Source organism: Westerdykella ornata (assembly GCF_010094085.1).
Source record: "Westerdykella ornata strain CBS 379.55 unplaced genomic scaffold EI97scaffold_13, whole genome shotgun sequence".
In the NCBI taxonomy this organism is placed as follows: domain Eukaryota; kingdom Fungi; phylum Ascomycota; class Dothideomycetes; order Pleosporales; family Sporormiaceae; genus Westerdykella; species Westerdykella ornata.
The window spans coordinates 442,962-470,100 of NW_022986863.1; the positions used below are offsets into that span (position 1 = coordinate 442,962).

General features: G+C 53.8%; 10 protein-coding genes across 10 annotated transcripts; 9 read left to right on the forward strand and 1 right to left on the reverse strand.

Moving 5' to 3' along the window:
• The first annotated feature begins 3,747 nt into the window (after window positions 1–3,747).
• On the forward strand, window positions 3,748–4,437 carry EI97DRAFT_69829 (uncharacterized protein). The gene has a single exon (XM_033803009.1). It carries the CDS (start codon window positions 3,797–3,799, stop codon window positions 4,382–4,384), a length of 588 nt encoding a protein of 195 aa, XP_033653236.1. The 5' UTR covers window positions 3,748–3,796; the 3' UTR covers window positions 4,385–4,437.
• A 2,840-nt stretch (window positions 4,438–7,277) lies between these two features.
• On the forward strand, window positions 7,278–8,296 carry EI97DRAFT_69835 (uncharacterized protein). The gene is made up of 2 exons (XM_033803010.1): window positions 7,278–7,507; window positions 7,559–8,296. The coding sequence occupies exon 2, from the start codon at window positions 7,599–7,601 to the stop codon at window positions 8,184–8,186; it is 588 nt and encodes a 195-aa protein (XP_033653237.1). The 5' UTR covers window positions 7,278–7,507; window positions 7,559–7,598; the 3' UTR covers window positions 8,187–8,296.
• A 480-nt stretch (window positions 8,297–8,776) lies between these two features.
• Window positions 8,777–9,639, forward strand: EI97DRAFT_69842 (uncharacterized protein). The gene has a single exon (XM_033803011.1). It carries the CDS (start codon window positions 8,816–8,818, stop codon window positions 9,419–9,421), a length of 606 nt encoding a protein of 201 aa, XP_033653238.1. The 5' UTR covers window positions 8,777–8,815; the 3' UTR covers window positions 9,422–9,639.
• A 371-nt stretch (window positions 9,640–10,010) lies between these two features.
• On the forward strand, window positions 10,011–10,451 carry EI97DRAFT_459160 (uncharacterized protein; the record flags this gene model as incomplete). Its single annotated transcript, XM_033800976.1, has 1 exon — window positions 10,011–10,451. One exon carries the CDS (start codon window positions 10,011–10,013, stop codon window positions 10,449–10,451), a length of 441 nt encoding a protein of 146 aa, XP_033653239.1.
• Window positions 10,452–14,354: 3,903 nt separating this feature from the next.
• Window positions 14,355–16,601, forward strand: EI97DRAFT_443119 (uncharacterized protein; the record flags this gene model as incomplete). Its single annotated transcript, XM_033799797.1, has 1 exon — window positions 14,355–16,601. One exon carries the CDS (start codon window positions 14,355–14,357, stop codon window positions 16,599–16,601), a length of 2,247 nt encoding a protein of 748 aa, XP_033653240.1.
• A 1,100-nt stretch (window positions 16,602–17,701) lies between these two features.
• On the reverse strand, window positions 17,702–19,277 carry EI97DRAFT_443120 (uncharacterized protein; the record flags this gene model as incomplete). Its single annotated transcript, XM_033799798.1, has 3 exons — window positions 17,702–18,501; window positions 18,548–18,959; window positions 19,146–19,277. The coding sequence occupies 3 exons, from the start codon at window positions 19,275–19,277 to the stop codon at window positions 17,702–17,704; spliced, it is 1,344 nt and encodes a 447-aa protein (XP_033653241.1).
• Window positions 19,278–20,195: 918 nt separating this feature from the next.
• Window positions 20,196–21,416, forward strand: EI97DRAFT_69959 (uncharacterized protein). Its single transcript, XM_033803012.1, has one exon. It carries the CDS (start codon window positions 20,344–20,346, stop codon window positions 21,121–21,123), a length of 780 nt encoding a protein of 259 aa, XP_033653242.1. The 5' UTR covers window positions 20,196–20,343; the 3' UTR covers window positions 21,124–21,416.
• EI97DRAFT_69996 (uncharacterized protein) lies at window positions 21,346–22,550 on the forward strand. Its single transcript, XM_033803013.1, has one exon. It carries the CDS (start codon window positions 21,569–21,571, stop codon window positions 22,502–22,504), a length of 936 nt encoding a protein of 311 aa, XP_033653243.1. The 5' UTR covers window positions 21,346–21,568; the 3' UTR covers window positions 22,505–22,550.
• Window positions 22,457–23,973, forward strand: EI97DRAFT_70031 (uncharacterized protein). The gene has a single exon (XM_033803014.1). The coding sequence runs from the start codon at window positions 22,635–22,637 to the stop codon at window positions 23,595–23,597; it is 963 nt and encodes a 320-aa protein (XP_033653244.1). The 5' UTR covers window positions 22,457–22,634; the 3' UTR covers window positions 23,598–23,973.
• Window positions 23,974–25,372: 1,399 nt separating this feature from the next.
• EI97DRAFT_459166 (uncharacterized protein) lies at window positions 25,373–26,464 on the forward strand (the record flags this gene model as incomplete). Its single annotated transcript, XM_033800977.1, has 3 exons — window positions 25,373–25,748; window positions 25,797–26,290; window positions 26,384–26,464. 3 exons carry the CDS (start codon window positions 25,373–25,375, stop codon window positions 26,462–26,464), a joined length of 951 nt encoding a protein of 316 aa, XP_033653245.1.
• Window positions 26,465–27,139: the final 675 nt, after the last annotated feature.

The following is a 27,139-nucleotide window of genomic DNA, read 5'->3' on the forward strand; positions in this document are numbered from 1 at the left end:
ACGGAAGGTACAGTGACGCGTGTGAAGACCTCGTCAAAATTGCCCCCCAGTACGACAGAAGCCAATGAAGCCGGAAACCCGAAGCCAATGACAGATCACCAAAGCGTGCGCAGAAAGTCAGTGTTGGTTGTTGGTCCTCCATACCCCATCGCGATCCCACAGTTTCGGGTTTGTCTTCTCACTGTACCGGTTTTGCACGGGTCGAATCCAGAATTCGTGGTCGCTTGGAGAGAACCCTTCTCTTAGACAGTCCAACAGAGGCAGCAACATCAACCTATGTATTTGGCCCGATAATGCGGAGGCACGGCTTTCCCGCGTTAGCACACCTGCGGCAGCCGGCATTAGGGCCCTGGGAGCGTGACCAGATAGTGTGCTCCAGATAGTAATAGGTGCAGCGACCAACATATTTCACCTGGAACGGCGCGCACTCCGCAACACGACTAGCCACAACCGCCCGAACTGTCTCAGGGACTGCCGCTGCGTCTCTTGACAGGCCCAAGACCCCTCCGTAGATTTCGATAGTAAACCCATGCGCCTGGAAAGTAATGGGGTTCTGAATTGGGCTTGCAATGACCTCCAGGCCGGGAGAACGCCGGGGAGGAGCGGAAGTTGATATCGAAGTGTATGAAGACACGTAGTCCGCCGACGCAGGACCTGGTGGGCTGGACGGCTGCGTGGGTGCTTGAGGAGAGAGCGTATGCGACAGGCTGCGTCGAGACAACTCCGCAATACGAGACTCCAGTGCCTGTATATAGTTTTCGCTCGCTGTCAACTGGTTGTGGAGCTCTCCCATACGGGTTATGTCGTTAGAATGTTGCCTGTTTTTGCTGTCAGTAATGTCAACTCTTTGAGAGAGGGGCTTCACTGACTGCTCTAGTCGATCCAGGCGTTCTCGCAATCGCTCATTTTCAGCCAGGAGCTGGGTACTCGTTCCCTGCGCGTCTTAGTTGCGGGTTTACTGAAGACCTACAGCCACCAACCTGTCTTTGATAGGCGGTCGCTGTCCTTCTTACCCTCCCCTCCATTTGGTTTTCCGTTTCTCTCACTTTGTTCTGTAAGCAAAGCGGTTACGAACGCAGGGCCTCGAGGCCGTATCGCCGGTGGATGACCGATGAGGTGCGAATGAGCAGGCGGACGGTGAGAAAAGAGGTGAGAGTAGAGATGTGAGCAGTTATGACAGTAAGATTGAGGTTGAGAGGAGAAGTGAGAGTGAGAGTAAGAGTACAAAGTCTATGGAGTGGGAGAAGAAGGTAAGAGTAGAGAGGGGCGTAGCTAATAAGGATGAGGTTGGGAGGAGAAGAATAGGTTGTGCACCTCCCAAATCCGGAAGGCACCTTTCAAAACAAGCCTGAAGAGGTAGTACTCCAATCAGCTTTCCGGACTCGTCACTTGTTCGAGGCATCTTCTTCACGTTCCAAGGTCTCTTCACTTCAAGCTCGTGTGAGCAGACAATCGACTCTCGCACATGGGCGTGCTTGAGAGAAGGTGCTGGTAGACCTGGTTCGAAAAGCTCTCAAACTGTAGAAGGGGCCCTCTCTTGCTATCCAACACCCGCTCACGTCAGGTTATCTTTAGCGGTCGATTAAGAGTTTAATATCGATTGCGACTTGGCAGTGATAACTACTAGTGTCTCTATGAATACGTGAACTGCTCTTCCTATCCTACTTTGCCTTACTACCTCGCCGATGACATTATGATCTTGCCCTCTCCCACCTGGCACCGTCTTCCCTCCTTGACTGACTCCCTCGCTAATTGACCGTTCTCTCGCCTCCTTCCAATACTCACTCCATCCATTCAATCTTAAATTGCCGTCGAACTGACAAGACAGTTCCTCTCTCGCTGCCACGAACACTGCTTGCACTCTTTGCACATATCAGCTCTTCCCATCACTCCGCCCCAACATCAAGTATCGGTTATAGACCCATATACGGTCTCGAATCTCGCGCTTCCCACACCGCCACCGTTCCTTCTCCCACTTCTCTGCACCTACACCCTCGAATCTCTCCCTCTCCCTTCCCACCAACCATCTCACGCCTTCTCTTCCAACTAACGATCTCCACCTATCGTAACCGCTCACTCGAGTCGCGCCCGCCAATCCGTCATACCTAGGTCGTGTCTTTAGGTAAAGTTCTCCTGATGCGTTACCAACGCACCTCTTACTTTGCTAGCGCGCGCTTCTGACACGTCTACAGCTAGCGGGTCCATCTCGAGCTCAGATTGCACGCGTATTTCACCACTGAGACAGGATCGCTCTGCCACTGCCCCACCACCAGCTTGATTCTTACCAACCTCTCGACCTGCCGTCCTTTTACCGGAAACATCTTGCACGCGTCTGCTCTGCCTCATTGCCACTATATCGGGTTACAAAGGCCTTAACAGTCGCGTCTTCGCCGCTAGAGTTGGCACCTTTTGAAATCTGCTTGGGCAAGTAAAAGGACTCAGAAAGCGAAGCATCTGAGGTGGCCGACGGGGCTCCAGCAATGGTCTCCGACCGGAATCTCCGACCGGAGAATGACCACGTTGGAAAAGAATGCGTTCACGCGGCGGAGCGAAGTCTCGCTGACGGCCTTCTTGACGCTTCTCGGAATGAATGCCAGCCTACCATACTGCCCGTGGCGGGTTCCGTTTACCTACCCGTCCGATATCCGACACATCTTCTGCGAACACGCATCCACGGACAGGACATGGCTGCTCATCCTCGAGATACTTTCGTACATTAATCGTTCTTTCAGGGTCCTAGGCGGAGCCGCATATGAAGCTTTTGGGGATCCCCTGGCACCCGTCATTTTCGAATTACTCACACACAATGGACAGCGCAGTTTAGCGCGATGGGAAAAGGGCAGTCCAGAGTGCACGAATTGTACGATATACTCTGTCAAAACACAGGAGCTTTCTGAGCTTGCCGCGATAGACGACCGCCCGGGAAAGGCATACAGTGATGGCAACCTGGAATTTGTGCTCGTTAAAGTAGGTTTCAATCTTATCCGGAGACGTTCTCGCTAACAGCCATAAGACCGACATCCGCTGCAAGTTTCCTTACACTGATTCCAGTGAACTGATTCCCGTGCTGATGGCTGCGGGGGCCTTCAAAGACAAGTGCCCTCTCAAGTGTGTCCTGACGCTGCTGTATACTCTGGGCGCATTGCGTGTTGCTCTCGACCCGCCGATGGCGAAGGAAGACTGGGTTCTGGGGAAGCGACACCGTCCACAAGAGTCCGAACGCAGCGAGGCCACGGTCACCAGCAAGCGAGTGAGAACACTGGAAGGAACGGACACTGTATCGGCGGGTGCCAACCCCCGAGATGTGTCGGTAGCCTATATCGGCGCCCAACTTTCCCTCGCGATGAATCCATCCGAACGGCCCGTCAAAGTCGAAGACACGGAAGAACTGAAAGTTCGCGATATACCATCTCCGCCGGCCGCAGGTCGTCCTTCTCCTGCGAACGGCCACCCACAATTAGAGCCCCGCAAAGTTCTTGAGGTAACACTCCCTTGGAATGGTGTCAAAGGGGAACACTATTCCGAGCAGCCCAAAGCCGTCAAGGAGGCGTGGCTGCATCTCCTCCAGCTTACAGGTAGAGACTTGCACCCTCGTTACGAATTCGCGGGAGATTGGAAGGAGCCGTTCTTTTCCGATGCATATGTCGATCGCTGGCTACAATTCTTGAGCGATAGTCATGTAGCTGTTTACCTCCATGAATTCGGCTTCTATGAGAACTGCTTCGAAGCGTTTGGGCACCTTGGGATCACGTACAACGGTACATTGGCCGATCTCATCCGCCAGAAGATCAGCTCCATGAATGATCTCGGCTACGGGTTCACCGCGGATCGGGTTGCGTTCAATCGGGACAGCCTTAAAATCCCGATTAAGTACATTGAAATTTACGAGGACCCTTTAAGGGACCAGGAAGACGTCGACGAGCTATTGAAAATCAAGGTTGAAGACTCGGAGTCTTTTCTGACGCATGCAACTGGTCGCTGGATTCATGACGAGGACGGCTTCATACCACAGCGTTACCAATTTAATCTGGAGCAGCAAAAGGCGTATATGGAAGCAAAGTTTCAGAGGTGTTTAGAGCGATGCGGACATCTCCCTGAAGATGGAAAGAGGCCCCGGAAGTGGGTCGAGAACTATAACCCCAAGGATGAATGGACCGAGGCGCTGCGGACATGGGCCGCAGATGAGTTTGATTATGACCAAAGATTAAATCCTTATCACATTCTGCGAAGGTTATCTGACGGAGACAGCCTAGACCAGATACGCTCGGAACTGAGGTCGGAAGAGAATAATGGTTATCGCGTAAGCCAGCGCGTGCAGCCTCTAGATCTTTTTATGATGGAGGTAGAGGAGGACCAATGCATCTGGTTAGAGACAATTTTTTAGCAGCGATATGGCATATCTCTGCACGGAAGGAATGGATGCTACATGGATACTGGCTTTTCTTCATTGAGCTTCTTTCCCTTTTTTATTCTTTGTCTTCTTTTAGCTCTAGACTAGGTCATCTACCCCTCTATGCGGAAGCAGCAAATATCCTCTTAGAAGGAAGGAAGGCGTTGACACCGAGCTACACTATTTCTCCTTTCTCTGGAATCTTATGCCTTCGTCCCCTGCTTGTGTAGCTATTTAGCTTGTCATAGGTTTCTTGCTTAGCAGACAGAATTCACTTCGTAAATTTCAGGGATCTTACCTCTAGTTTCTTTAGCTGCGACCTAACCTTATGCGACATGGTATAGCTAGTTTCTTGGGGAGTTGAGTTCGGTAAGCGTTAGTCCAAGGGCTAAGCGCCCCTTCCTAGATGGTCAAGCCCGAAGGAAAAGAAAGAGCGCATCGCCTTAAGGTACACAGAGACGCATACAAAGAAGACAGAATTGCACACACCTAGATGCATCAGTCCCTGTAGGAATCGCCCACACATGGAAAGTGAATTCCCATGTCAAGATAGTCTGTGAATCGACTGGAGCAACGCAGATGAGTGCATGAGCCGCTGCAGGATGCTCGACGGCGGGCGTCGGCCGTTGAGGCCGAGAAGACTGTCCTGGTTGGAGAAGTTGCTCGTCTAGAGCAAGAACTGGCCGCGGCGGATGCGGAATGGGTTACGAAGCACCAGCGCGAGCTCGACAGAAAGGAGGGGCAAATAGCGAACATGCAACGAGATGTAGAGACGCTGGCGAAGAGGATCAAAGCTGCGGAGGAAAGGTGTGTTGTTCTGGAAGGGAGCTCACAGGAGCTCAAAGCGGACTGCGACAAGGCCGAGCAGAAGTTTCACGCAACCCTTGAAGAGGCGGATGAAGCGCTCCACGACCGAGACGTGACGATTGCTCATCTGCAGGCAGACAACTCCGAGCTGACAGAACGACTCCGTGAGCAGAGAGAGGAGACGAATGCTCTCGCAGATGAGAAGGAGGGACTGAGGGGCCAGTGCCAGCAGCTGGTCCATTTCCAAAAGAAGGCCACTGCACTCGAAGAGGATCTGAGGTTGTGGGAAGAGGCAGTTGGCAAACTTCCGCAACAGCAGGCCGCGGAGAGCTTGGATCTACGACGGAAGATATCAGCGCTCCCAACAGTCAGTACTACGGATCGTATCTCCTACGGGTTACAGCTTAGATAAGCAGTTAAGAGCTAGTAATAGGCCCTGCCGTAGGTAGTACAGTCTGTAGGTGTAGGAAGGCTTCTATAACTGCTGTATCTGCTAATTAGTTAGAATCCTAGTATTGCAGCTAAGCTAGCAGCTTGCAGTAGTAGGTGCTACTTAACAGTACCCTAGCTAAACTCTATAAGATATCTAAGGAGGACTATTTTATACGTAGAGAGCTGTAAAAAGAGCGTTTTATTATAAGCTGTACTTGCTATTGTAGCAGAGATAGCACTGTAGCTAATAGCTCCTCTGTAGACTTGCTGTATAGTAGCTTTAACTTCTATGAATAAGCTGTTATAGCTATAGGCTATAGATGCTAATTTTATATGTAGTACAGGCAGGAACTAAGGCAATCCTCTACCGTAGATGCCTATCTCGAGTTGCCAGTTACAGAAGAGCTGACTGTTGGGAGCGCTGGAAGATATCCGTTTGGAGGAAGAGCTCCGCCTTGCCCGGGAAGCGCACTTGGCCCTCACCCATCGCCTTCGCCATGCCAACTCGGCTGCTTTGGACTGCATGCCACCACGCGCCGAGATCCAGACACCACGTCGTCATGCTGATGGAATTGAATACGACATCACTGGGAAAGGGGTTGCCGACTATGCGCCAGATATGGAATTCCATAGCCAGATCTTTCAGGCCCTACGAGACAGCAAGTACCGACTGCGAGAGAAGGCCATACGGACGCTGAACCGTCTGGTAAATAGGGAAGAGGAGCTCGAATCCAAACTCCAGGCGTCCAGACAAGCCACGGACGAGTTGAAGAAGTCAGTGGATACCCTGACGAAGGAGGGCAGAGCGTGCAGGACGAGGGTGCGTGCCCTCGAAGAGTTGACCCGAAAGCAACTGGGCATGATCACGGCTCTCGGGAAAGCCAAAACCCGTATGAAGGCTCATTACAGACACCTTGATATGGTCAGGATGGATGTGGTGGAACGGTTGAGGGCCGAGCGCGAACGTGTTTCCGAGCGGGAGCAGCAATGTGAGGAGAAAGACAACCAAATACGAGAGAAAGACAACCAAATACGAGAGAAAGACCACCAGATACGAGAGAAAGACCACCAGATACGAGAGAAAGACAACCATATACGGGAGAAAGACAACCATATACGGGAGAAAGACAACCATATACAGGAGCTCGAGGACAAGCTCTCCGAAGTGCAAAACCATGTCGAGCAGCTAGAACTATGCGTGGAGGTCTTCATGACGGTAAGGAACCAGTAGCCGCCCTCGCGATGGATGGAACCTTGAGGCAGTGGATCGGGAAAACCCGCGGGGCAGTCTGCGAACATCTAGTCACTCATTAGATAGATTTAATGATCATTACCATGAAGCTAAGGCGACTCCTGCACCCCAGAACCCAATGACTTGTGTGTGCTATGTCCTCATCCGGGGATGCGTACAGGCACAGAGGCATTTGGCTGGCTACAAGGCCAAGTCAGATGGTTCGACCGGTCGAAATGGGATGCTGAACGACATGCCATAACTACTTACGGATCAGCCGTTAATTGACTATGGCAACTACTCATCAGGTGATGTTGGATTCGCTGGGGGTTCGTCTCTCACCGCTCACCCTACGCTTGGGCCATCTCCAGCCAGATAAATCGACCACTCCACTCACTACACTCTTCCTCGCCTTCAACACACTCTTCCTTCCCTCAACACACTCTTCCTCGCCTCGACACAATCTTCCTTGCCTCTGTACAGACAGAATACTGAATCGCACACCTCTCTCACTTGCATGTCCTCCAGCTTCACGCCCACCGCCTCTCCCATAAACACTTCCTTGTGACTGCGCCGAGGTCTCAGCCTGCCACTCTATCTTTCATTCTCACCCCCGCCAGCCGACCCGCATCGGGTTGCGAGCCCTGGTAAGTCAGGTTCCAAGGCCCCCGTTCGACCAGTATTCTCACGCACCCCAGGTTCATCTCCACACCTACCGGGCCCATCCCGCTGTGCATCATGCCCACAATACCAGTTCTGGGGCCGGCCCTGCCCCCACCGTGTCTCCGAGGGACCTTGTACCTGTTCCAGCGGCAAGGCCTTGCTGAAATGATTGCCATGAAACCCCAAGGCGGGGGGCTACTGGCCGACGAGATGGGCCTCGGAAAGACGGCCACGGCCATCGCGTACATGCTCTACGATCGATACACGGCGTGCGAGCGAGGCAAGGTGCTCGTTGTCGCGCCGCCTACACTCATCCACAACTGGCAGAGGGAGTTTGGAAAGTGGGTGTGGCCCGGGAGGCTCACGGTGGTCTATGGCCATGACAGCGCAGAGGGTGGGAAACCAGCGAGCGAGCTAACTCGGGAGGATATAGAACGGGCGGACGTGCTTGTGGTGGGCGACCAGGCCATAACAGCGGAGTACAAAGTGATTTGTCCCGATGAGGACGGCGAAGTTGACCCCGGAGAGGAGGTGGGATCGGACTCTGAAGAAGAAGAAGAAGAGGAGGAAGAGCAAGAAGAAGAGGAAGAAGAAGAAGAGGGACCCAAGAACGCGAAAAAGCCCCGAGAGCCACTCATCCTGAGTACGGAATGGGCGACGTAAGGACCGCACACGGAGGCGCTGGAACCATGCTAACGGTCCTCTAGGCTGTTTGTCAACGAAGCTTCGCGATTTGTGAACACGGCTACGAAGCGATCCAAGTCGACTACATATATCCAACGACGCGTCACTTGGGGCCTGACCGGCACGGTTACCAAAAACCATCTGGACGATCTCCACGGGTACTTTGTACTGTTGAAGCATCCCGTCCTCAGCAACAACATGCAATTTCGAGGTGTAAGTCGACAGTATGCAGCACAGCGCTGGGCTGACGTGAACAGGAATTCATGCTCTCTGGGAATGACGACCCAACCAGACTTGGCCTCCTGCGCAAAGAACTCGTCAGATGGATGATACGGAGGCGCAAGAAGGAAGTGATATATCAAGTTTGCGCCACGTTCCCAAGACTGGTTGCAAAACGGGTCGTCAGCGAAGTCGACGAGAAGACTAAGCAGTATCTGGACTGGTTTTGCGTTTTAAGTGAAGAGAAAAGAAGGCCACCTGATGGGTTGCCGAAGGGTCGCGCAGCATTACAAGCTGCGCGCTTAGCAGCCGTGCATCCAGAGCTCGTTCTCATGATGCCACGGGGCAAGAACAGCCCCAAAGCCAGGGTAAAGGAGTGGGAGAAACGCATGGGGTGTTTCCGGGACCCCAGCAACCTCGAGTTCAACGTGAGAGACAGCAGCCGCTTAAACGACACCACAGCGGAGATCATGCAGTACCACGCAGAGAACACACGCCCAGATACTCGGACAATCGTCTTCGCGGCTTGGATGCGGGCTTTGGACCTTATGGAGCTGCGGCTCCAGCAAGAGCCCGAATACGCGAATGGCACCCGCAGGATTTTCCGCATCGACGGCAAGAACGTGCCCAATCAACCAGACCGGTACGATATCTTGAGTCAGTTTGAGAGGAGCCCAAAAGGCTCCGTGCTGTTGGCGTCGACAGGATGCCTCCAAGAGGGGGTTAATATTACCTGTGCATCGCACGAAGTCATTCTTGCGTTGAGTTGGTCGCCGCACAACGAGATCCAGGCCACTGCGAGAGCGTACCGCATCGGACAGAAGCACGACGTGCTCTTGGTCACCATGACAAGTGACTGCTGGATCGAGGCCCACGTTCGGGGTATGCGGGAGCGGAAGAACATGTATGAGGCACGCGTGAGGGATGGGTACCCCCACGGGAACCTCCACCACCCATCGACAGGGCCACTCTGGACGCAGCCGTTGCCGACGTAATCAACATTGAGCAGATCCAGCTTGTGCGGGCAAAGAATCTCCCCATGTCCTATTTGCCGAATTCCCGATTCAACACGAGGAAGAAGGGTGGTCTGTTGGCTGGCGAATTCGGTGGCTTGGTCAAAGACGACGAGGAGGCCGAGTTGAGAGAGGATGATGAGTTTGCGTGAGGCACTTGATACGGTTACAGGAGAAACCAGTTACGCGCAGGGACAGGCTGTAGCGTGTAGGCTGGGATCTTGGGGTAACCTGCGTGACAGTGATGCGGCCTACAGCTGGCGTAGAAGGCTGGAGAGAGGCAGGGGCAGCAAGCGTTCAATTCGACGACCCGGGGGACGAGTTACATAGAGAGAATGCATATCACGATGTGTGCTTGCCGTAGACGCGAGCCCGTAACGAATCTCAAACTAACTACGACGTGACAGCCGGGATTGTATGTAGCTGAGAAAGCTTACTACACTGACCATGACATCTCCCTCCTCTCCCTCCCCCGTCTGCTCTGTTGAAGCAAGAGTGGGAGAGAAGGAGTTGGGTTCTATTACTGTACCCGAAGTCTCCGTCTGCTGAGTTTATGCAGGTAAGGAAGGAAATGGAGGCCCAAAAAGAGGAGCACCAGAAGGCTTTGGAGCAGAACACTCGAGAGCTCACGCGGGTAAGCGAGGAAATGGAGGCCCAGAAGGACGACTACGAGAAGTTTTTGGAACAGAGGATTCGAGAGCTCGCGCGGGCCAGGGAGGAAATGGAGGCCCAGGAGGAGGAGTTGCAAAAAATTTTAGAGACTCTGGACACGATACAGAGTGAAGGAGGGGCACAAGAAGCGTTAAACCAAAAGACCCGGGAGCTGGAAGTGAAGAAGGTTGAATGCATGGAACTTCAAGAGAAGCTGCAAAAGCGAACGAGTCGCGTGAACGTACTGATTGACGAGCGTGACGCACTTGCCCATGAGTGTAACGAGCTCAGGACTAGGTATGCAACTAGGAAGAAAGATTGGCAGAGCTGGAGCAGGTTGTTCGTGGCATTATCCAACTAGCTCTGGAGGATCTTATGGAAAGGAAGAGCCTCAGTCACTCGTGGAGGACTTTTTCAAGGGCTATGCTTGGGCAGAGTTCGTCCGTAGCCCGTCTGAATAGCCGAGGGCTACATAGATTGCCCATACTCGGAGGCGTTCTTAGGTTAGGACACGATAGTCTATTAAATCCCAATTCCATTTACCTCTGTTGCGAAGGTTTACAATGAGCCTAAAACACGGAACGAATCCTCACCATATCACGGACTCCTACTGAGAGTGGAGGTCAACTGCAGAGTGCATAGCCTCACTTCCCCCTGTGCCGCACAGCAGCATTTCCACTCTTCACTCCCACCTCAACCATCGGACCTCCAACATTGGCCACTCTAGCTTCAGTACACGATGGCAGCCTTAACACCACACATCAAAGACATCCGCTAGCATATCGGCCAGTTCGAGAGTCTCAGCACCAGCATTCACCTCGACAAGGGTCAGGACGAGAAGCTAAGTACTGTTTTAGTGCTTATTTCTAATCGTCAATGTAAATTCAGAGAGATACTAAATGATAAACTCTTTAAGTACATAGCCACGGGCGAGGCTTGGATGTATCGGGTACTTTGGACAGCGGCGAGATCGACAAGACGCGAAGGATTCGAGGCTGGTGCTGTGGCAGGGTGAGACGGTGGAGGGGAACACAGGGCGAGGGGCGAGTTTCCGCACGTGGAGAAGATGAGTAGGCTGCGGGAGAAAGGATAAATGATCGATAAGGAGATGCAGGTTTGGGGCGGGATCGCGGGAATGGTACTGAAAAGGGAGTGTGTGCGGCGAAGTGAAGTGTCCGATGTAGGCGAGAAAAGAAGGCTGTGCGGATTGTCAAACCCGTGACGTCAATCTAAAGGAGGTGAGGTATTAGGTACTTGCAGGCTCATAAAGGATACTATGGTTATGTTCCATTACTACGCCACTACACACGCGTACGCCAGCAGGGGGAATTGCATTGAAGTTGCCAACCACAAAGTGATACTAATCACGAGCAGCATTCTGTCTTGCTGTGCCGTACACTTGCTTAGGACGCGATGTTTGGTGTCTCGGGGACCTGGGCGCTTGCGCATGCGTTTCAACTTTACGCCCGGCAGATACCAGGCTGTCAGGCCTGCTCCAATCCCCCACGACACGGATTAGGTTGTGGAAGACGGTCGAAACACCAAGAAGCACTGTTGCCTAATGTTTGGAGCTCTTGCAGAGTGGGTTAGCGCCCTCTTCTGGATCCATCGTTTGTAATTCATTGGGGCCATATGTTCGGTCCGGTTGATAAGTCGCAGTGGCCTTGCGTTGGAGACGGAGATGTAATCGAAAACAGCGACGGCCCGGAAGTGATGCTGAGTGAGACGGAAGACTGCGGCTTCCGTTTTCTTGTTATGAGAGTGCATGTGGCTTCAGGGTTGATCATGAACGAGGCTGGAGAAGCAGTGGTGAATGCTGTGCCACAAACATACCCAGTTGGGGTATAGTCTATGTGGCTGAGTGGCTGTGCTTAGCCAATAAGAAATGGTTGAAGGTGGGGGCCGTGATGATGATGAGCTTGAGAGCTTGGGGGGAGGAGAACTGGGACCGGGGTGCTCAGATAGTCGTAGACACCCTGCAACAATGAAGAATCTTTGTATTGCCAGAGATCTGACAGTCATTTTTTGGGTTTGATTGGGACGGGGAGGCTTTACGCCCACAGCATGGAAGTGAAAAAAGTTTGGTCCATACACGCATTGGGTATCTCGTAGTAAATCGTCGAAGGATAGCTACAAGCTGTTGGGTACTGGCCGAAGACTAGAATACTGTGTAGTATTATTTAATCAGAAGGGACACTGAGCTTTCTCAAGCGGGCCGCTTGCGGAATGTGCGGGATCACACCATGTCCTGGCCCTAATACTATCTTCACTCTGCCCACACATCTGAGTTGCACGAAGCCACAAAATTGCTAGACTTGATGGTAGGTCTAGACAAGTAAGCAGACAAAACACCATTATTCAGCGTGGCAAAAGAATATCTCAGAGGCTACGCCTTCCCAAGGTTGTGTTATGTGTGGCTCTGAGGCGAGGCTCGAACTGGCATTGAATACTGGAGATGGTGGGAGTACGACATGCGCCATGTGCCTGTCCTGGCAGCATTTTGGCGCTGAGTGATGATATTGTGGAGATTTAGCTGAATATTTGTAGCTGAATTTCAAAAGTATTTTTTCTCGTTTTATGTTGCAGTTACAATGGAGAATCAGCATGTGCCAGCCCATTGGTTTGGCAATAGAATACGAACCGGCGCCATTGGCACAGACATCAGATCAAAACTGACTTTTCCGTCTGATGCATCGATTGGGACCAGTTGAATGTCAAAATGGCCATCGACCAGGGCAGAGAACGAGGCAACAAGGCAAAGGCTGGCAGCTGCCCATGCGTACAGTTCCACGGCGGCGATATCATTTTGCCATATTGCCATCTCGATTTCTGGCCGCTTGCCGATTGACGATGAGGGTGGTTGGGTTGAAATTCGGCGTGCCCATTTGCGCAGAACGGCCATTGTTCAGAAAAGGGCGAAGGCGCGAATCCCTTCTGCGTGTCTCCTGCGAACCGCTCCTCCACTCCTGCACCAAGACGGTCGCCTCTTTAGCGCCCGCTGCATCGTCTGGCAGCGACGCCCAAAGGTGCACTATCCAGGGGCAATTGGGCGTTGAGGATCAATGATATCGGAGGAAGACCAAGACGGCCCCTGGCTTGTGGCTGGTGAGGATGCATAGCCTCCACACTACCCGGCATTCCTCTTCAGCTGCCATCGCAAACGTTCCTTCATCCTCACCACCACTACTGCCCCTGGGCCCATCGCTCAGCATCCCGCGCGCACAGGTTTCCTCCGGAACCTCCATCTGTCGGCCGTCTGAGTGTTCGGAACGCAGCTATTGGGCGCCGATCGAGTCTGAGACATGGCCCGAGAGACGGCGAATGCCCTCGTCTCCGAGCACTTTGATCATCATGGAGTCCCAAACCGCAACACCGTCCACACTTCCTTCAGCCCTAGGCCGGTCAGGCCCTCTTCATCCGCGATAATGCAGCGGTTCGGGGCCTGGTTGTGGCTGGAGCGGTGTCTCTGCTCGCTCTCCATCTGATCCTGGCTCAAGTGTTCGAGGCTGTGCACGCCCAATTCATCGCGCTGCTACCCGTCGAGGAACCACAACCCATCGCGCCCTGCGCAGCCGGCAGGATGGACCCTGTGGTTCATGCGCCTTCTCTTCATGACATCAATGTGGGCGCGGACTTTGGCAGCTAGCCTCCCTGTGTAATCTGAGCCTGGCCACTGGCAGGCCGCCCTTCAGGCTACAATCTAGCCCCGAACTACATATACAGTCTCTGCCCAAGTAGGGCTGCATCCACCACAACCTCTACCTGATTTCTGTGCATATACGCCTGCATCCTGCTGCACGACACCCTTCAGTCCAACATTTCCTATCCTCGTTACATTTTCTTTCCTGTCCCATTCTATCTTGCCTTACCATCACTGCTTACCGCTGTCCCGCTATCGGCCCCTTGTCTCAGTCAAGCCCGTCATCTGCTCCCTAAATAGTCACATCACTTCCCCCCTCTCACCAGCTATCGGTCCAACTCACGTGGATTACATCTATGGTTGGATCTGCCCTTCAGCAAAGCTTCATACAGACATCGGCTACTGGGCCCTTCCCTTAGGGTCTCCCATCCCATCTTTCGTTGCCGGCTTACAACCTATATTCCGGACTTCGGGCCTTAAGTCGGCACTAAGGCGGGCGAAGGGACCTCTTCCATCACTCTTTACTGAACGGACTGGACCAACCCCTATCAAGAGAACGAGAAGCAACCCGACGGAGCAAACCAGGCCTCGTCCCATCACTCTTCCCATCACTCTTCCGTCACGATGTGCAGAGTAGAGGAGCGCGTCTATGTCGACGACGACGGCCGCCGTCAGGCCTTCGAAGAGTGTTTCCGGTGCGAGAACTCGCGTGGAGGCAGACTATGTCCGAACGTGAGGAGGAAGACGGTCGAGTACCGATCACGCCCACCAGCATCGTCTGTTTCACGTGACGACAATGCTTCACCGGCCTCTACGTATAACCCGCCTACTCCTACAGGAGCGACCACCATCATCATCCAACCGCAAAAGCCGACACATTCACGGAGGGACTCTACCAGCAGGGGTGAGACCACGCGGGTCATCAAACCAGAGATCATCTTCGACTTCGGCTCTAAGAAAGACAAAGGCAAGAAGTACCCGGCTGCGTCCATAAAGAGCTACAAGCGCACCTCCCTGGGTGGTACATCAACCACCTCCAACGATGTGGCCATCGAATCCCCTGGCTCCGAAGCCTCTTATACACTCCGCACGGGGTTCCCAGAAGCTCCTGTTCCTCCTGCTGGAACCGGTCCGGGGTACAATACGCGTCCTGCCGTGCCGCATCACCGGCAGACTTCCTCAACGTCCTCTTTCACGACGTCGAGTCGACCACCGTCACTGGTCGTAACCTCGGACGCAGAGTCGCCTTCGCTCAGGAGGGTAGCTCGCTATCCTCCGACAATCGTCCACAATCCCCCACCTGCTCCAGCATCGCCCCAAGCTTCTCAACCTCCAAGTAGTCCGTACCGCACCACCATTGCTGTACCCAGGGACTCCAAAGAGAGCTTCGGGTCTGAGGGCACTTTCCCTCTCGACTATTCTCACATTCAAGGTTTCGCGAGCTCGTCACAGGCCAGCTCCAGCCGAGCTGCGGCTCCCGAGATCACCGATCGGGATGAATTCCGGGCTCAGCAGCGCAGGGAGCGAGCCGAGGCCGACAAGCGTCACCAAGAGCAGGCGGATCTCAAGATGGCACAAATGATGCAGGACGAGGAGCGACGAAGAGCTGAGGAGGACAGACGACAAGCTGAAATCGAGCGCGGCCGGGCAGAGGCTCGTGCTCGTGAACGTGCGGAGAAGAAGTTCGCCGAACATGAAAAAGATCGAGCGGACGAGCGTGAGAGAATACGCCGCATGAAACAGCAACAGCAAGATGACAGAGCTGCCCAGGAGGCAGAGCGCGCAGCCAAAGAGGCACAAGAGCGAGCAGCAAGGCTAGCGAGGAAGGAAGCCGAACGCCTGCAAGACGAGATCGCCCGTAAAGAACGCGAAGTCCGCAACGCAGAATCCAAGCTCCGTCGTAAGGAACGGGACTCCCGCCCACCGACTAGAGATCCCACGAAGAGAGGCCGCCGGCGATCCATGTCCCAGCACGAGGTATTGGAGCAGAGGCGACTGCTCGCCGAAGAGCAGAATCAAATCGCCCTGGAGCGGGAAGCAGACGAACGACGTAGGCGCGAGGAGCAAGCTGCAGCGCTCCTAGAGCAGCAACAGCAGTCTCACTACTGGGACCCTCGAGGAGGCAACCGTCTTCCAATGGCGAATAACGCCGCTCCCATGGCCCGCCGGAACTCCGTGACCGCACGACGGGGCAGTGTCTCTGGCGTCCCGACTCTACCCCCGGGAGCGCTCGACCGCCGCAACAGCCAGAGCCAGCACAGAGTATCCGTCATACAGCCGTCACCCCCTGTGCCTATTGTCACGCCAGCGTCTATCAGCAACACTTCCCTCCCGCCACCACTCCTCTCTCCCACCGTCGCACCACGGTCCTTCTCCCGACCCCCATCAGCCCGCCACTCCTCCTACGACAAGGAGAACCCCTTCGCAGTCACCAACCCACGCCTCTCCAACACCAGCCAAGACACCACCAATCCCTTCGCCCAACCGGGAGCAGCACCACTACCACTAGACCCCTGGGACGCCCGCGACATGCGTGACGCCCTGCCCCAGGAGCCGACGGGTCGCATGTCGCATACACGCCAACCATCATCGGATGACCACCGTCACCGCCATCATCACGGTCACTCGCTGCGTCGTCGGGGTGAGGAGGTCATTGAGCGCGCCGCTGCAAAGGCGGAGAGTAGTAGCAGTCGATCGTCGCGGACCGTGACACATGAACGTGCGCGCCAAGCGACGCGCGCTATGGGGAAGGCGGTTGGGTTTGTAACCGATGACGAGGATAGTGAGGGCGCGAGCGAGCAGGAAGACCCGAGAAAGGGGAGGTCGAAGAAGGGGAAGGGGAAGAAGAGGGTGGGGACGGGGACGCAGTAGGGGTGAGGCGGAGGATGGGAGTGAGACTTGTTGCTGGATGTTCTGTTCTGTTTTTATGTATGATTGCTGCCCATTTCCATAGGGCTTTTGTGCTTCTATTGTCGTCGTCTCCATTGGGTTGTTAGACAGGATTTGCGGTTTTGTTGTAGACAGTGGTCGGAACTATGTACTGATACATAGGTAGATACCCCAAACTTCTTTTGCTTTGCTTCATTGCCTTGCAAGGTTTCTTTGTTAACGACTATGTTGTGTTCATGATATGCATGCCGTTGAGATAGACTTAATTCCCAGTGTACGATCTTTGTCCTCGGACTGCTACTGAGCCAAACGTGCAACACATGCGCAGCACAAGACATGCGGTTATTTACTCAACAGAATCGAGAATCATCGTTCTATTTTCATCTATACCTCTCTCAAACCGTCTGTTAAACCCGCAAATCCTTTCACACATCCTCGTGTCTGAACCAGGTTACGACTCTCCTACCCTTGAAGCAGCGACTCCAGGAGCATAGTAATACCTTAATTACCCCAACGTCGTCTTCTCCCCGTTTCCGCACACAGATGGATATCATATATGTCCCAGACATCTACTAGACACATTACAGCAAACATGTGCAAGATAAGTCGAACAGTGACCAAGGGCAAGTATCCGCATGGAAGGTTGATACTGTGGGCTTTCCATATTGTATAGAAGACCCCTGAACAACTCTCGCCTGTTTTTGATGAGGTGAGGACGGTTGCCGAAGCTTTTACTACCGCCCTTAACGTCGTACAACACTATGCCGTGCCGGCTCATGCTTGACGACTATGGCAGTCATTGAGATGCATGTAGGTGAGGGATGGCTTGTCGCCAAACTGCCAAAAGCTCCTTACATATAGCGCATTATCCTGCTTTGAACTTGGGGTCATAAGCTCTAGTCCCCGGGTTGGGAACCCGCAGGAGCGGAAAGGGCTCAACGATCCAGGGGAGGGTACAGCCGGGGCGAAGAGGGAGACGGAGCACGGGATTGCTCAACACCCCAGAAGGTCTCCCAGTAGCTTATGAATCTGCCCCCTGTTTCGCTTTTCTCAGCAAACGATCCTGCCTGTTTACCTCCTCTTCAGCAGACAATTCCACTGCCGTGCTCTTTCAACTCATCAGCACGTGATGCTACCTTCTGATTCAATATATCAGGCCAGAACGTTCTTCCCCACTTCCTGTAATCTTCCAAATCTTCTCCAAACGTTTCGGACGATTTCAGCTTCCGCATGCCAAGTTCAAATAATCCCGTAACCTGCGAGTGTGCCAATTTCCGTTCGGAGGGTGGTAAATCAAGGAGCCCGCATTGCGCTGTTTTGCTTTCCGTCCGAACAATGCGATGACCATGTATGCAAGCATCCAGGGCAAACTGCATCAGCCAAGCCAACTCATACGTGTCGATGGAAGCGGGCTCCTTGAAGCGGAAATCCAGAGGAATCCCCTGTTTTTCCAATTCGCGGGAGGGGGACCGTGTGCAGCTGGGCGCGTCAACGATCGTATATTGAGCGTATTCCTCCAGAGTGAAGAACAAATCCGGCAAGCCAAATTGCTTCCCGGAGAGGTCCATTACGTACGCGCCCTTTTGACCGTACAGCACAATCACTTCGTGATTGAGGAAAGTGAGAGGCTCGAATTCTTTCTCCAAGAAAATATCCGGGAAAAGGACAAACGGCTTTCTGACGGCGAAGGAATGCCACCTCAGCTTCTCTATGTCAGGGTCTCCTCTAAGCATCTGGCACAGAACGTGGGATGCGACAAAGGCGGCACAGCGGCAGGTATTATGATATTGCCATCCCTCGAGAGCACGAGCGATTTCGGGACTGGCTGGTCCCTGGGCAGGGCCAGATGTGCGGACGATATAGAATTCGGTAGCGTCGAAAGCTTTACTCCGGTACATCGCATGCAGAGGTATGGAGTCAGGACAGACGGGTTCGATGCGGCACGCCGTGGGACGCGGGTCGTACCGGCAATATGTCTCCCAGAGGGATGGTAGGAATCTCAGTTTCTCGCGGATACGACCGGCCGGCTTCAGCCACGGCTGCAGTGATGTCATGACGGACTGGCGCGAGGGAATCCAGGGAGGCGAGTGAAATCGGTGCCTTCTTGGAGACCGGACGGAGGCTTGATCTTGTGATTGTTTTCCAGAGGTTCCGTAGAAACCTCAGTTTCTCGCCCATACCGGAGGCCCCAGCCATGGCTGTAGCGATGCCTGAGGGGCTGGGCCGACGCATTCTGAGGAGGGTAGTGAATTCAGTGACTTTATAACGGCCGGGCGGAGTGGTGGTCTTGTTATTCCAGACGATATGCGGCAGTGGAGATGAAGAGGAAGCCTCTGAGACCTGGAAGTGATGCTTATAAGTGTTTTGGACTTGGTAGTGTCCGAGCATCCGCGTGGAGTAGCGTCACGGATGAGTCACGTGCTCGGCGGTTTTCTCGACGGGATCGCCGTGAGCAACGACATCACCATCGTCATCTTTACTGGGCACCATCAGAACCGCCATCGTACCGCCGTCATCGCTACAAACCTTAAGCTCTTCTCTACCCGAATATGACTGAACGTTCCACCACTCATGACAACTGCGCAGGTGCTCAAGGTGCAGCTCTAACCCTTCTGGCAAATCTTCAGTCACGCAGCGGAGTGCCGACCCAGAGGACATATCGCTGAGGTAGGCAACGGTTCGGACTGGAGGATACAGGAAAACTGCTGAAGTTGGATGGCAGCCGGATCATTCTCGGTCGTTCTCCGTAGGGATGTATGCGTTGACATTAGCAAAGCTGCTGAGCTCCTGACGGCGATACGGGAACGCATCTTCTCAGGGCGAGCATGCGGTTTATGCTACTGGTTCCCGGGAATGCATTGGTTGGCCTCGTGGTAGTCCTTTAGACATGCACAGAAGCACCAGGCCCTGTTTTATAGAAAGCTACCGGTCCTCACGTGAGTCGTTCCTTGTTATGGCATGCGCGAAGTATGAGAGACGTGTATATCGTGGACTTCACGGTTGAGTATCTCGGATAGGGTGGTATCGAATGGTTCGTTTGAACACGAGGGAAATAAAAGGCTCTCTGTCCGAAAAGATCAGTAATGGTGCGCTTGAAGAAGAAAGCAGATGGCACCGTGATTAATAGCACAAAGTAGTATTACTTCCAGCGACACGACTGTGTGGTCTTAGCGCCAGTTTGGCGCCAACGAGAGGCTTGCCGTTGTCGAAGAACTGGGCCGGTTGTTTAGGAAATTACCAAGAAGCGCAGCAGCCTGAATGATGGCGATATGGAGGAGAGCGGGCGGGTAAGGTGGGTTTTCCTTCTGTCTTGTCTCGACGCTTTGTCGTGGACTGTAGCGCCCCTCTAGAATGCAAAGTTTGTGTAAAAGTGGCCATAACCACGCTCGATCCGCAGGGAGCGGTCTCGATATCCGAAATTTGTCTCATCTAATGCATCCACATCGAAGAGCAGCAGGGAGCGAGACCGGAGAGGTTGGCTTGGTGTTGAGGTACGGGGTACATCGGTGAAAGCGGATGCCCATGATCAAACGGTCCCCCAACCTCCATGCACACACACGTCTATTGCACTCAAATCCGCTTCTTCGTCTTCGTCTCATTTGGTGCATGAATTTGGCCCACACAACCTGCTCTTGAACCACTTTCCCCATCACCACTTGCAGTCCGCTTTCGCCCTCACGCCCCGCCGCCAACAGCCCGCCTTCTCGACCGTTCCCTGAAGAAGATGGAGACAGCCCAGGTTGACAAGCTCGCCGCACTGCGGCAGCGTCTGGCTCTACTGCGCCTCAAGAAACGGTTATGGCCGTATCGCGAACTCTTCGACAAGTCGGCCGAATGGGTCCCCCGGCACGCCATAGCCAGATGCAAACGCATTGACTCCAAGCGATACCCTTACGCCATATTCGAGTTGATAGAGGCGTCTCCGACCGACTGGCAGCCCTGGGTGAGCAGCGGCCTTCCAGCGTACATGTCGTACGACCTCCGCCAAGCCGCCATAAAGTGGAATAGCTGCGTCGCAGCTCAATACATGCTCTTCTCCCCGCTGGAGGAGGAGTTCAAGGGTTCCGGGGTTCGATGCGAACTGGCGGACTTCGATCCTCGTCTCGCGGTTGGGTTCAGGTGGGAGGGAGACAGTCATCTATGCTGGCATAGCGTATTGCGGCTCGTGGATGAGAACGGCTTCAGGTTCATTTTTGATCTAACCTTGGAGCAGTTGGGGTGGGCAAGCACTGAGGACTGGCTGATGGAGGAGGATAGATACGTGGAGGAGTACACGCAGGGATCTCGCCCCGTTGACAAAGCTACGGCTTCCAAGCGGGTAACTGAACATGTAGGCAGTGACCCTCACCATATCTTCACAAGAGACGTACGCCGGTTGATGCGTGAGTTCGCCGCAATGAGCGAGGAGGAGAGGGAGAGGGAACATCCCCTTGTGCTGAGGAGGATTGAGCAGATATCGGAGACGTCGATGCGCCAGAGAAGTTGGTACGACGAGCCTAACTAGCGCTGATGATGGCTGAGAGGGTGAGGACGGCTTGGGAAGGCAGTTTGGATCCGAATCATTTGAAACACGGAGACTGAGTGATGGATGGCGGCTCCTGAAGGCAGAGATATTCGTGTATGATAGAGGGGTTCCGAGCAATAATGCCGTGCGTCCTGTATGCTTCCCATGCAATAGCAACAGGTGAAGCTCTTTTCTGATCGTTCTCCGTTTCTGCTCCAATGTTGCACGTGACCGTAGGTAAAGGGTCCAGCGACAATGCTCCCCATTGCGTGGAAGTCAGTCACCGACCCTACACGCCCTCTACCTCCTTGCAAACAGCAGTTGACATCCCATACGATCGACCTCATTCCCGTTTGTCGCTGCCTGACCTACCAGCCGCCCACTCCGAACCACTCCATCCCTCCTCCTCTCTGCCTCAATCCTCACAACTCCACCTCCCGCTACAATGGCTCTTCCCACTACCCTCAACGATCGCGCAGATCGGCTCGAGTTGCAGCTCTATGAGCTCAACGGTAACATAGAGGACATGATAGTTGCTGGGCTTAGAGAGTTCGCCGTCACCGAGGAGCAGCTGGAGAAGCATATATCATACCTCGAGCTCAAAGTGCAGCTCTTCCCTCTCTACAACGCCTTCAGGTATGCCGTAAAGCATCATCCCCGGGTACAAGTCGGCAGCTACGAGGTAACCACGGGAGCCGACTGCCACGACCATTACCGCAACATTGAGGTATATGTCCTCCAAGAGCGGCTCCCACTTCAGTTTACACCATGGGAGGATGGCGGGTTTCCCCTCCTCGACCAGCTGCCCGACCATGTCACGAAGGCGGCCAGCATGTGGTGCATGTGCATCACATCTCAAGCAGTCCTGCTTCCCGCCCTCGACCGCGCCTTCGCCGCCGCAGGGACGGGAAGGACGGTAAAGATGATGGATCTCGACCCACGCTTGAACGTGGGCTTCATGTGGGCCAATCGAGAGATGGACCACCTCTACATCCACAGCGTCCTCCTCATCACCGACAAGGACGGCAACCACTTCGTCTTCGACCCGACGCAGCTGCAGCTGGGGTGGAACCAGGAAGACGAGTGGCTCTTGCCGTTCAAGAACTACAGGGCGAAGTATATTGCGGGGAGACATACGATCCGCACGGAGACGCATCTGCGAGAATGGCAAGAGCGGATGCGATCCCGGGGCGAAGGCCCTGATACCACATTCTGGCAGGGCATCAAGTCGATCATATACGACTATGCGGGGCTGAATCTGCAAAAACAGAGAGAAGCCAAGGAACAACTCTTCAAGGAGATTGAGGAGACGAAGTTTCGGGCATTGAGTTGCCACAAGGCCCCGGAACAGGTAGAGGAGGAGGAGGATTCGAAGGGTTGAGCGAATGTATGACTGGAGGGAGGGGAGGGTAGAACGGAGATGTCGATGTACGATAATAGCTGAGAGAATGAAGCGAAGATAGTAATGGAGACCTTATCTTCCAGCAGATTGCTGATTGGTTGAGCCGTTGATGTCGAAGGGACTCCGGAGTGACGGTGAAAGGGGAGTTGACAGAGGCCTCATTTGGGCTCGCCATCTGCAACGTCTCCCAACCTCCACGCCCACACCCTCCCCTTTGAAAACCGACATACCGACATTTATCTCCTCGATCATTTCAAGGGCAATGACTCCCCGAAATACCACAGGACCATGTGTCTTTTCTCCCGCCATAATGGAGATCAAGGACAAGCTCGAGCAGATTCGTGCCCTATGGCGATACATCACGAAAATGCAACCGGCACCGAGACTGACCATCATTCCCACGACCGGCCCGTCGGAAGATATCCAGTATTACGTGTTGCATCGCGATTTGAACGATTACTATCCGTGGAGCAATTCCCGCCTCCCCGCCGACACACCGGAATACCTCGTGGAAGCGCTGATGGTGTGGAACCGCTGCAGTATAACTGGCTTCATGCTGACCGAGGTCCTAAGAAGGACTCTCGACGGATCCAGGTTTGAGTTCGGGAACATGAACTTCCGGGCAAAGACTCGGTTTCGGTTTGACGGACACAAACCCCAGCACACCGTCATCACGATCACAAACAAGGAGGACGGCATGATTTACGTTCTCGATCTGACGCTGGAACAATTTGGATGGTCGAAGGAGGATTGGCTGCTCCCCATAGCAGAGTACTGCGGCTCGTATGTCAAGCTGAGCAAGCAAAATAAGAGGCCTCCTGAAAAGCTGTCCATCCCCACGGAATATGGCCCATTGGAGCCGGCAAAGAGGAAGATCGTATTCGACAAGGATCTCGAGCGGATCGGCCACCTTTATTTGGAGGAGGTGGAGTACTGGAAACACATCCACAAATTGCTCCTGGACTATGACTGGGATTCGTGGGGTGGAGGCGATGTGTTGGCCGAACTGAAAGAGGGGATTGAGAACATCGCCCATACCGATGTGTTCGCCTTTTTAGCGTCGAGGATTTGAGGTGCTGCCAGGGAGCCACATGTTCTGCTTTTATTTTCCGTCCCAGCCACGCCTGTAGGGAGAGAAAATCAATCTTGTCATCCAACACTTCTGCTTCTACATCTCTCACGTGACCAGATTCCACAGCAAGAACCACGGCCTTTCTTTCTCCCTCATCATGACTACACCACCACTCCGCGCCCATGCGTTCCTCAAATATCTCTTTTAAGCCCTTGATTCCCAATCATATCTCTTTCCGTTCACAGCACAGGGCTTTGACTTCAACACGCTAACACTCATAGTGCCGACTCCGTCCCACGCCGCCGCACACCATCACACCCCGTTACCACGCTACTTCGACCACAAGCCCCTTGAGGATGCACGGCTGTTTGATACAAGAAGTACACGGGCAGGATGAAGCCCCGGCTCCGCCTCTACCATCCTCCCAAGACCTGGATCACGACACCGAAATGCAACTAAGGCAGCTTGCATATCAAATTCACCTCTCCCACGCCTCGTATAACCAACCAAGCCCCACGAGCCCAACTTTGATGGCCAAATCTACATGTTGAACAAGCCGCCTGTATTCGCCCAGCTGGTTTGCGGTCCCCCCTGCACTAGGAGCCGTCCAACACGTAGAAACGTGTCAAAGACACATGATCCGGCTGCAGCCAAGCTTTGCGAAGGAAAACAGCTGCTCTTCGGCTGGATCTGACGGTGGTGGGGATAGATGGCCGGTGTTTGCTCCACCACTTTGCTATCTTCCAGAGCAAACAATCAGCCAGCGTTGTTCAAGACAAGATGATGCATGGAAAGGTTCAATATGAGACATGATCAAGGCTTACATCCGCAGCGTTTATGAAAGCCATCGACCGTCCGCATACCCCTTGCCGCTCCACCGCCCCCAAACCGCTCATCAAGGGTGCCGCTCCCCTTCTTCAAAATAGGAGGCTCGGTATATTGGGAAAGCCCCCAAAAAGCAGATGGGGTGGGAATAATGATGATGTTCTTCCAGCTACCCGCCGGGAAGTGTCAAACATGCGCTCTCAACGGGGATCAGCACTGTTGGATGCCCAATGATCCCTGATACTTCTAGACCAAAGCGAAAGCGACTGAAGAGGATGACCATATCGCGGGAAACGCAGTTGGTGAAGCCTGAAATGCACGGGTCGACTGCTAATGTGGCAGATATTGTTATAGACACGCGCACTCCGCATGATTGCAACGTAGAGTGGCTGGAAGGTGCACTACGCTAGGAATTCATAAGGGTAGCATGAGCGCTCCCAGGCTCACAGGCTTTTTGGACAGCACAGCCGGAGGGGTAGATATCCGCAATGATGGTGCAGGGCCTAGGATCGAGACAGAAGTTGTACCCTCGGATGATGCCCCATGGGACTTGCAGAGCAACTCCCTCGTGTAGACAAATCAATCAGGTGAGATTGCCTCTTCCTCCTCATCCCCAACCCGTTAGAAGTTTCTGCTGCATTCTTCGCACCACTGTCTTAGGGTGGAAACTGATGCGTGCTGCTAATGCGAAGCGCCGCGTTTGAGCGCCCTGGCTATGACACCTTCTCTTCACGAGGATACTGAACGGCAAATCGTCTCTGGGCCTGTTATTGCCATCAATTGGCAGCAGAAGACCCATCCCCGTTGCATAGCGCTCCGTGGTGGTGGTTGCAGCGCCGGGGTATAATGGCAATCTCTTGGCGGGACTTCCTCCCTCCCACAAACACCACTGAAGCCGCTCGCATCACCACCGAATCAAGCACCCAAACAGCACTTCGACGCCAGCAACCATGAGCGCTCCAATCCCTGAAAGCACTTTGCAAGCCGTTGGCAAGCTGGCCCGGCTGCTGTGGCGTCTCGTGAGAGACGAGGACGACCCCATCACCGCTGAAAGACTCGACGAGGACTTTGTATGGCAAACGACCATGGTCACGGAGAGAGAGCGTGAAGAAGCTCTGTGTGCAGCCCGCGAGGAGGAGGATTACGGCAACCCGCTACAGGCCTACGACCATCCTGTCTACCTCGTGGCAGGCCCACGGCAGAGCGAGGAGCAGCAGCACGCCGAGCCCCTACCCAAAGCGGTACGGCGTGGCCTGAAGGACGGGCTCCGCTGTGAGAAGGCCACCTTTTGCCTGCTCGTATTGGTGTTCAGAGTCGTGACCTCTCGTGAGTAACCGACGCAGCAAGGTGGAGATCCAGCATTGACAAGTATAGTCGACTCCTCCGCAAATGTAGAGTGGCTGACCGTCTACCCACGGCCGAATTTCGCCATCATCCATGAGCGCAATCGCCCCTTCCAGAACATCGTCCATTCCGTGATTCGAATCACCCTGGGAACAGGGAAGATCTTCATCCTCGACCTCACAGGAGCACAATACGGACACAGTTCCGCGCGTGTGTACGCCTGGGAAAAGTACAAAAAGGACTTTGTCGCCAAGCCCAACGAGCGAACAGGGCCTCGGTGGTGGGTGGGGCCGCCCACAGGTATCACACATGGGTTGATAAGTAAATGGGGCAGATATTCAGGAGCATTTCGTCTCGCGTACAGCGAGTGGATCCAAGGGTTCGCAAACGGAGCGGATTGGTGGAGGCAAGTGAGCTCGCTGAGTGAAGCAACTCTCGAGCAGCATCTCCAGAGGTGCGTCGACCTGGCAAGGGACAGGGTCAAGGTTGTGCAGCGGGAGCTTGCGAAGGCAGACGCCGCCGAGGTGCGTATACTCTCTCCATGAATTGCCGCATTCCAGCGTTGGAACCAATCTGCCGGTTTTCATCGCGAGCACACGCTGACATTAGGAATCCAGAGAAGTCGGAGAGCCAGTGAGGCCGAGAGAGGAGCGGAACTGCCGGGCGATGCCAATGAAGGTGTTGATGAAAGGTTCTGAGGTATGTCTTTCTACTCCCCCCTGGATCCCTTCGGCGTTGCGTGATGATGTGGCAAGAGAGCTTGCCCTCGCAAGGAAACCACAGCTGGTCTCCGGCTTGCTTGTCGGTTCCAGTGCAGACGTAACACTTGCATCTAATCTGACATCCGCCTTGGGGAACGGCCTGCGGTTTATGTACTCCTTTGGCGGAAGTCGGCTAACATATATATATATATATATATATATATATATAGGTATGAGTTCGCTCAGGTCTCCTCGAGATGGTAATGATCATTGTCGGCTTTGAGGTCCTGGTTGGAGATCCGGATGGAGTATCTTGGTAAGAGGCGGAATCAGATATCCTTGGGAAGTATAGCGACGGCAGTAGCCGAATGAACTGTTCAAAAGCCCACGATACGCCTTGTCCGGCATTTTGAGATCTTTGGAGGGAGGCTAGTTGGGATCTCAAACCAGCTCTAACCGGCATCCAGGTTCCTAGATGGCTCAGAGAGATAGAAAGGCGATTCGACGTGGATCGCCTTGAAATGGTAAATAGGAAATGACGATAACCTTTGCGCGAAGATCAGAAAAGATGCGGGGAAAGCCGTGAAGGAGGAAATTGGGAAGAAATGAAACAAAGATGACCCAAGCGAATCAGGAAGCGGACTTGGAAAGACGGTAAGAAAAGACCAGAAG

Coding starts and splice junctions, on each gene's coding strand:
- EI97DRAFT_70031 (XM_033803014.1), top strand. CDS start 22,635: ATGTCGAAGGGACTCCGGAGTGACGGTGAAAGGGGAGTTGACAGAGGC.
- EI97DRAFT_69959 (XM_033803012.1), top strand. CDS start 20,344: ATGGAGACAGCCCAGGTTGACAAGCTCGCCGCACTGCGGCAGCGTCTG.
- EI97DRAFT_69842 (XM_033803011.1), top strand. CDS start 8,816: ATGGGGTGTTTCCGGGACCCCAGCAACCTCGAGTTCAACGTGAGAGAC.
- EI97DRAFT_69835 (XM_033803010.1), top strand. CDS start 7,599: ATGCCCACAATACCAGTTCTGGGGCCGGCCCTGCCCCCACCGTGTCTC.
- EI97DRAFT_69829 (XM_033803009.1), top strand. CDS start 3,797: ATGAATGATCTCGGCTACGGGTTCACCGCGGATCGGGTTGCGTTCAAT.
- EI97DRAFT_69996 (XM_033803013.1), top strand. CDS start 21,569: ATGGCTCTTCCCACTACCCTCAACGATCGCGCAGATCGGCTCGAGTTG.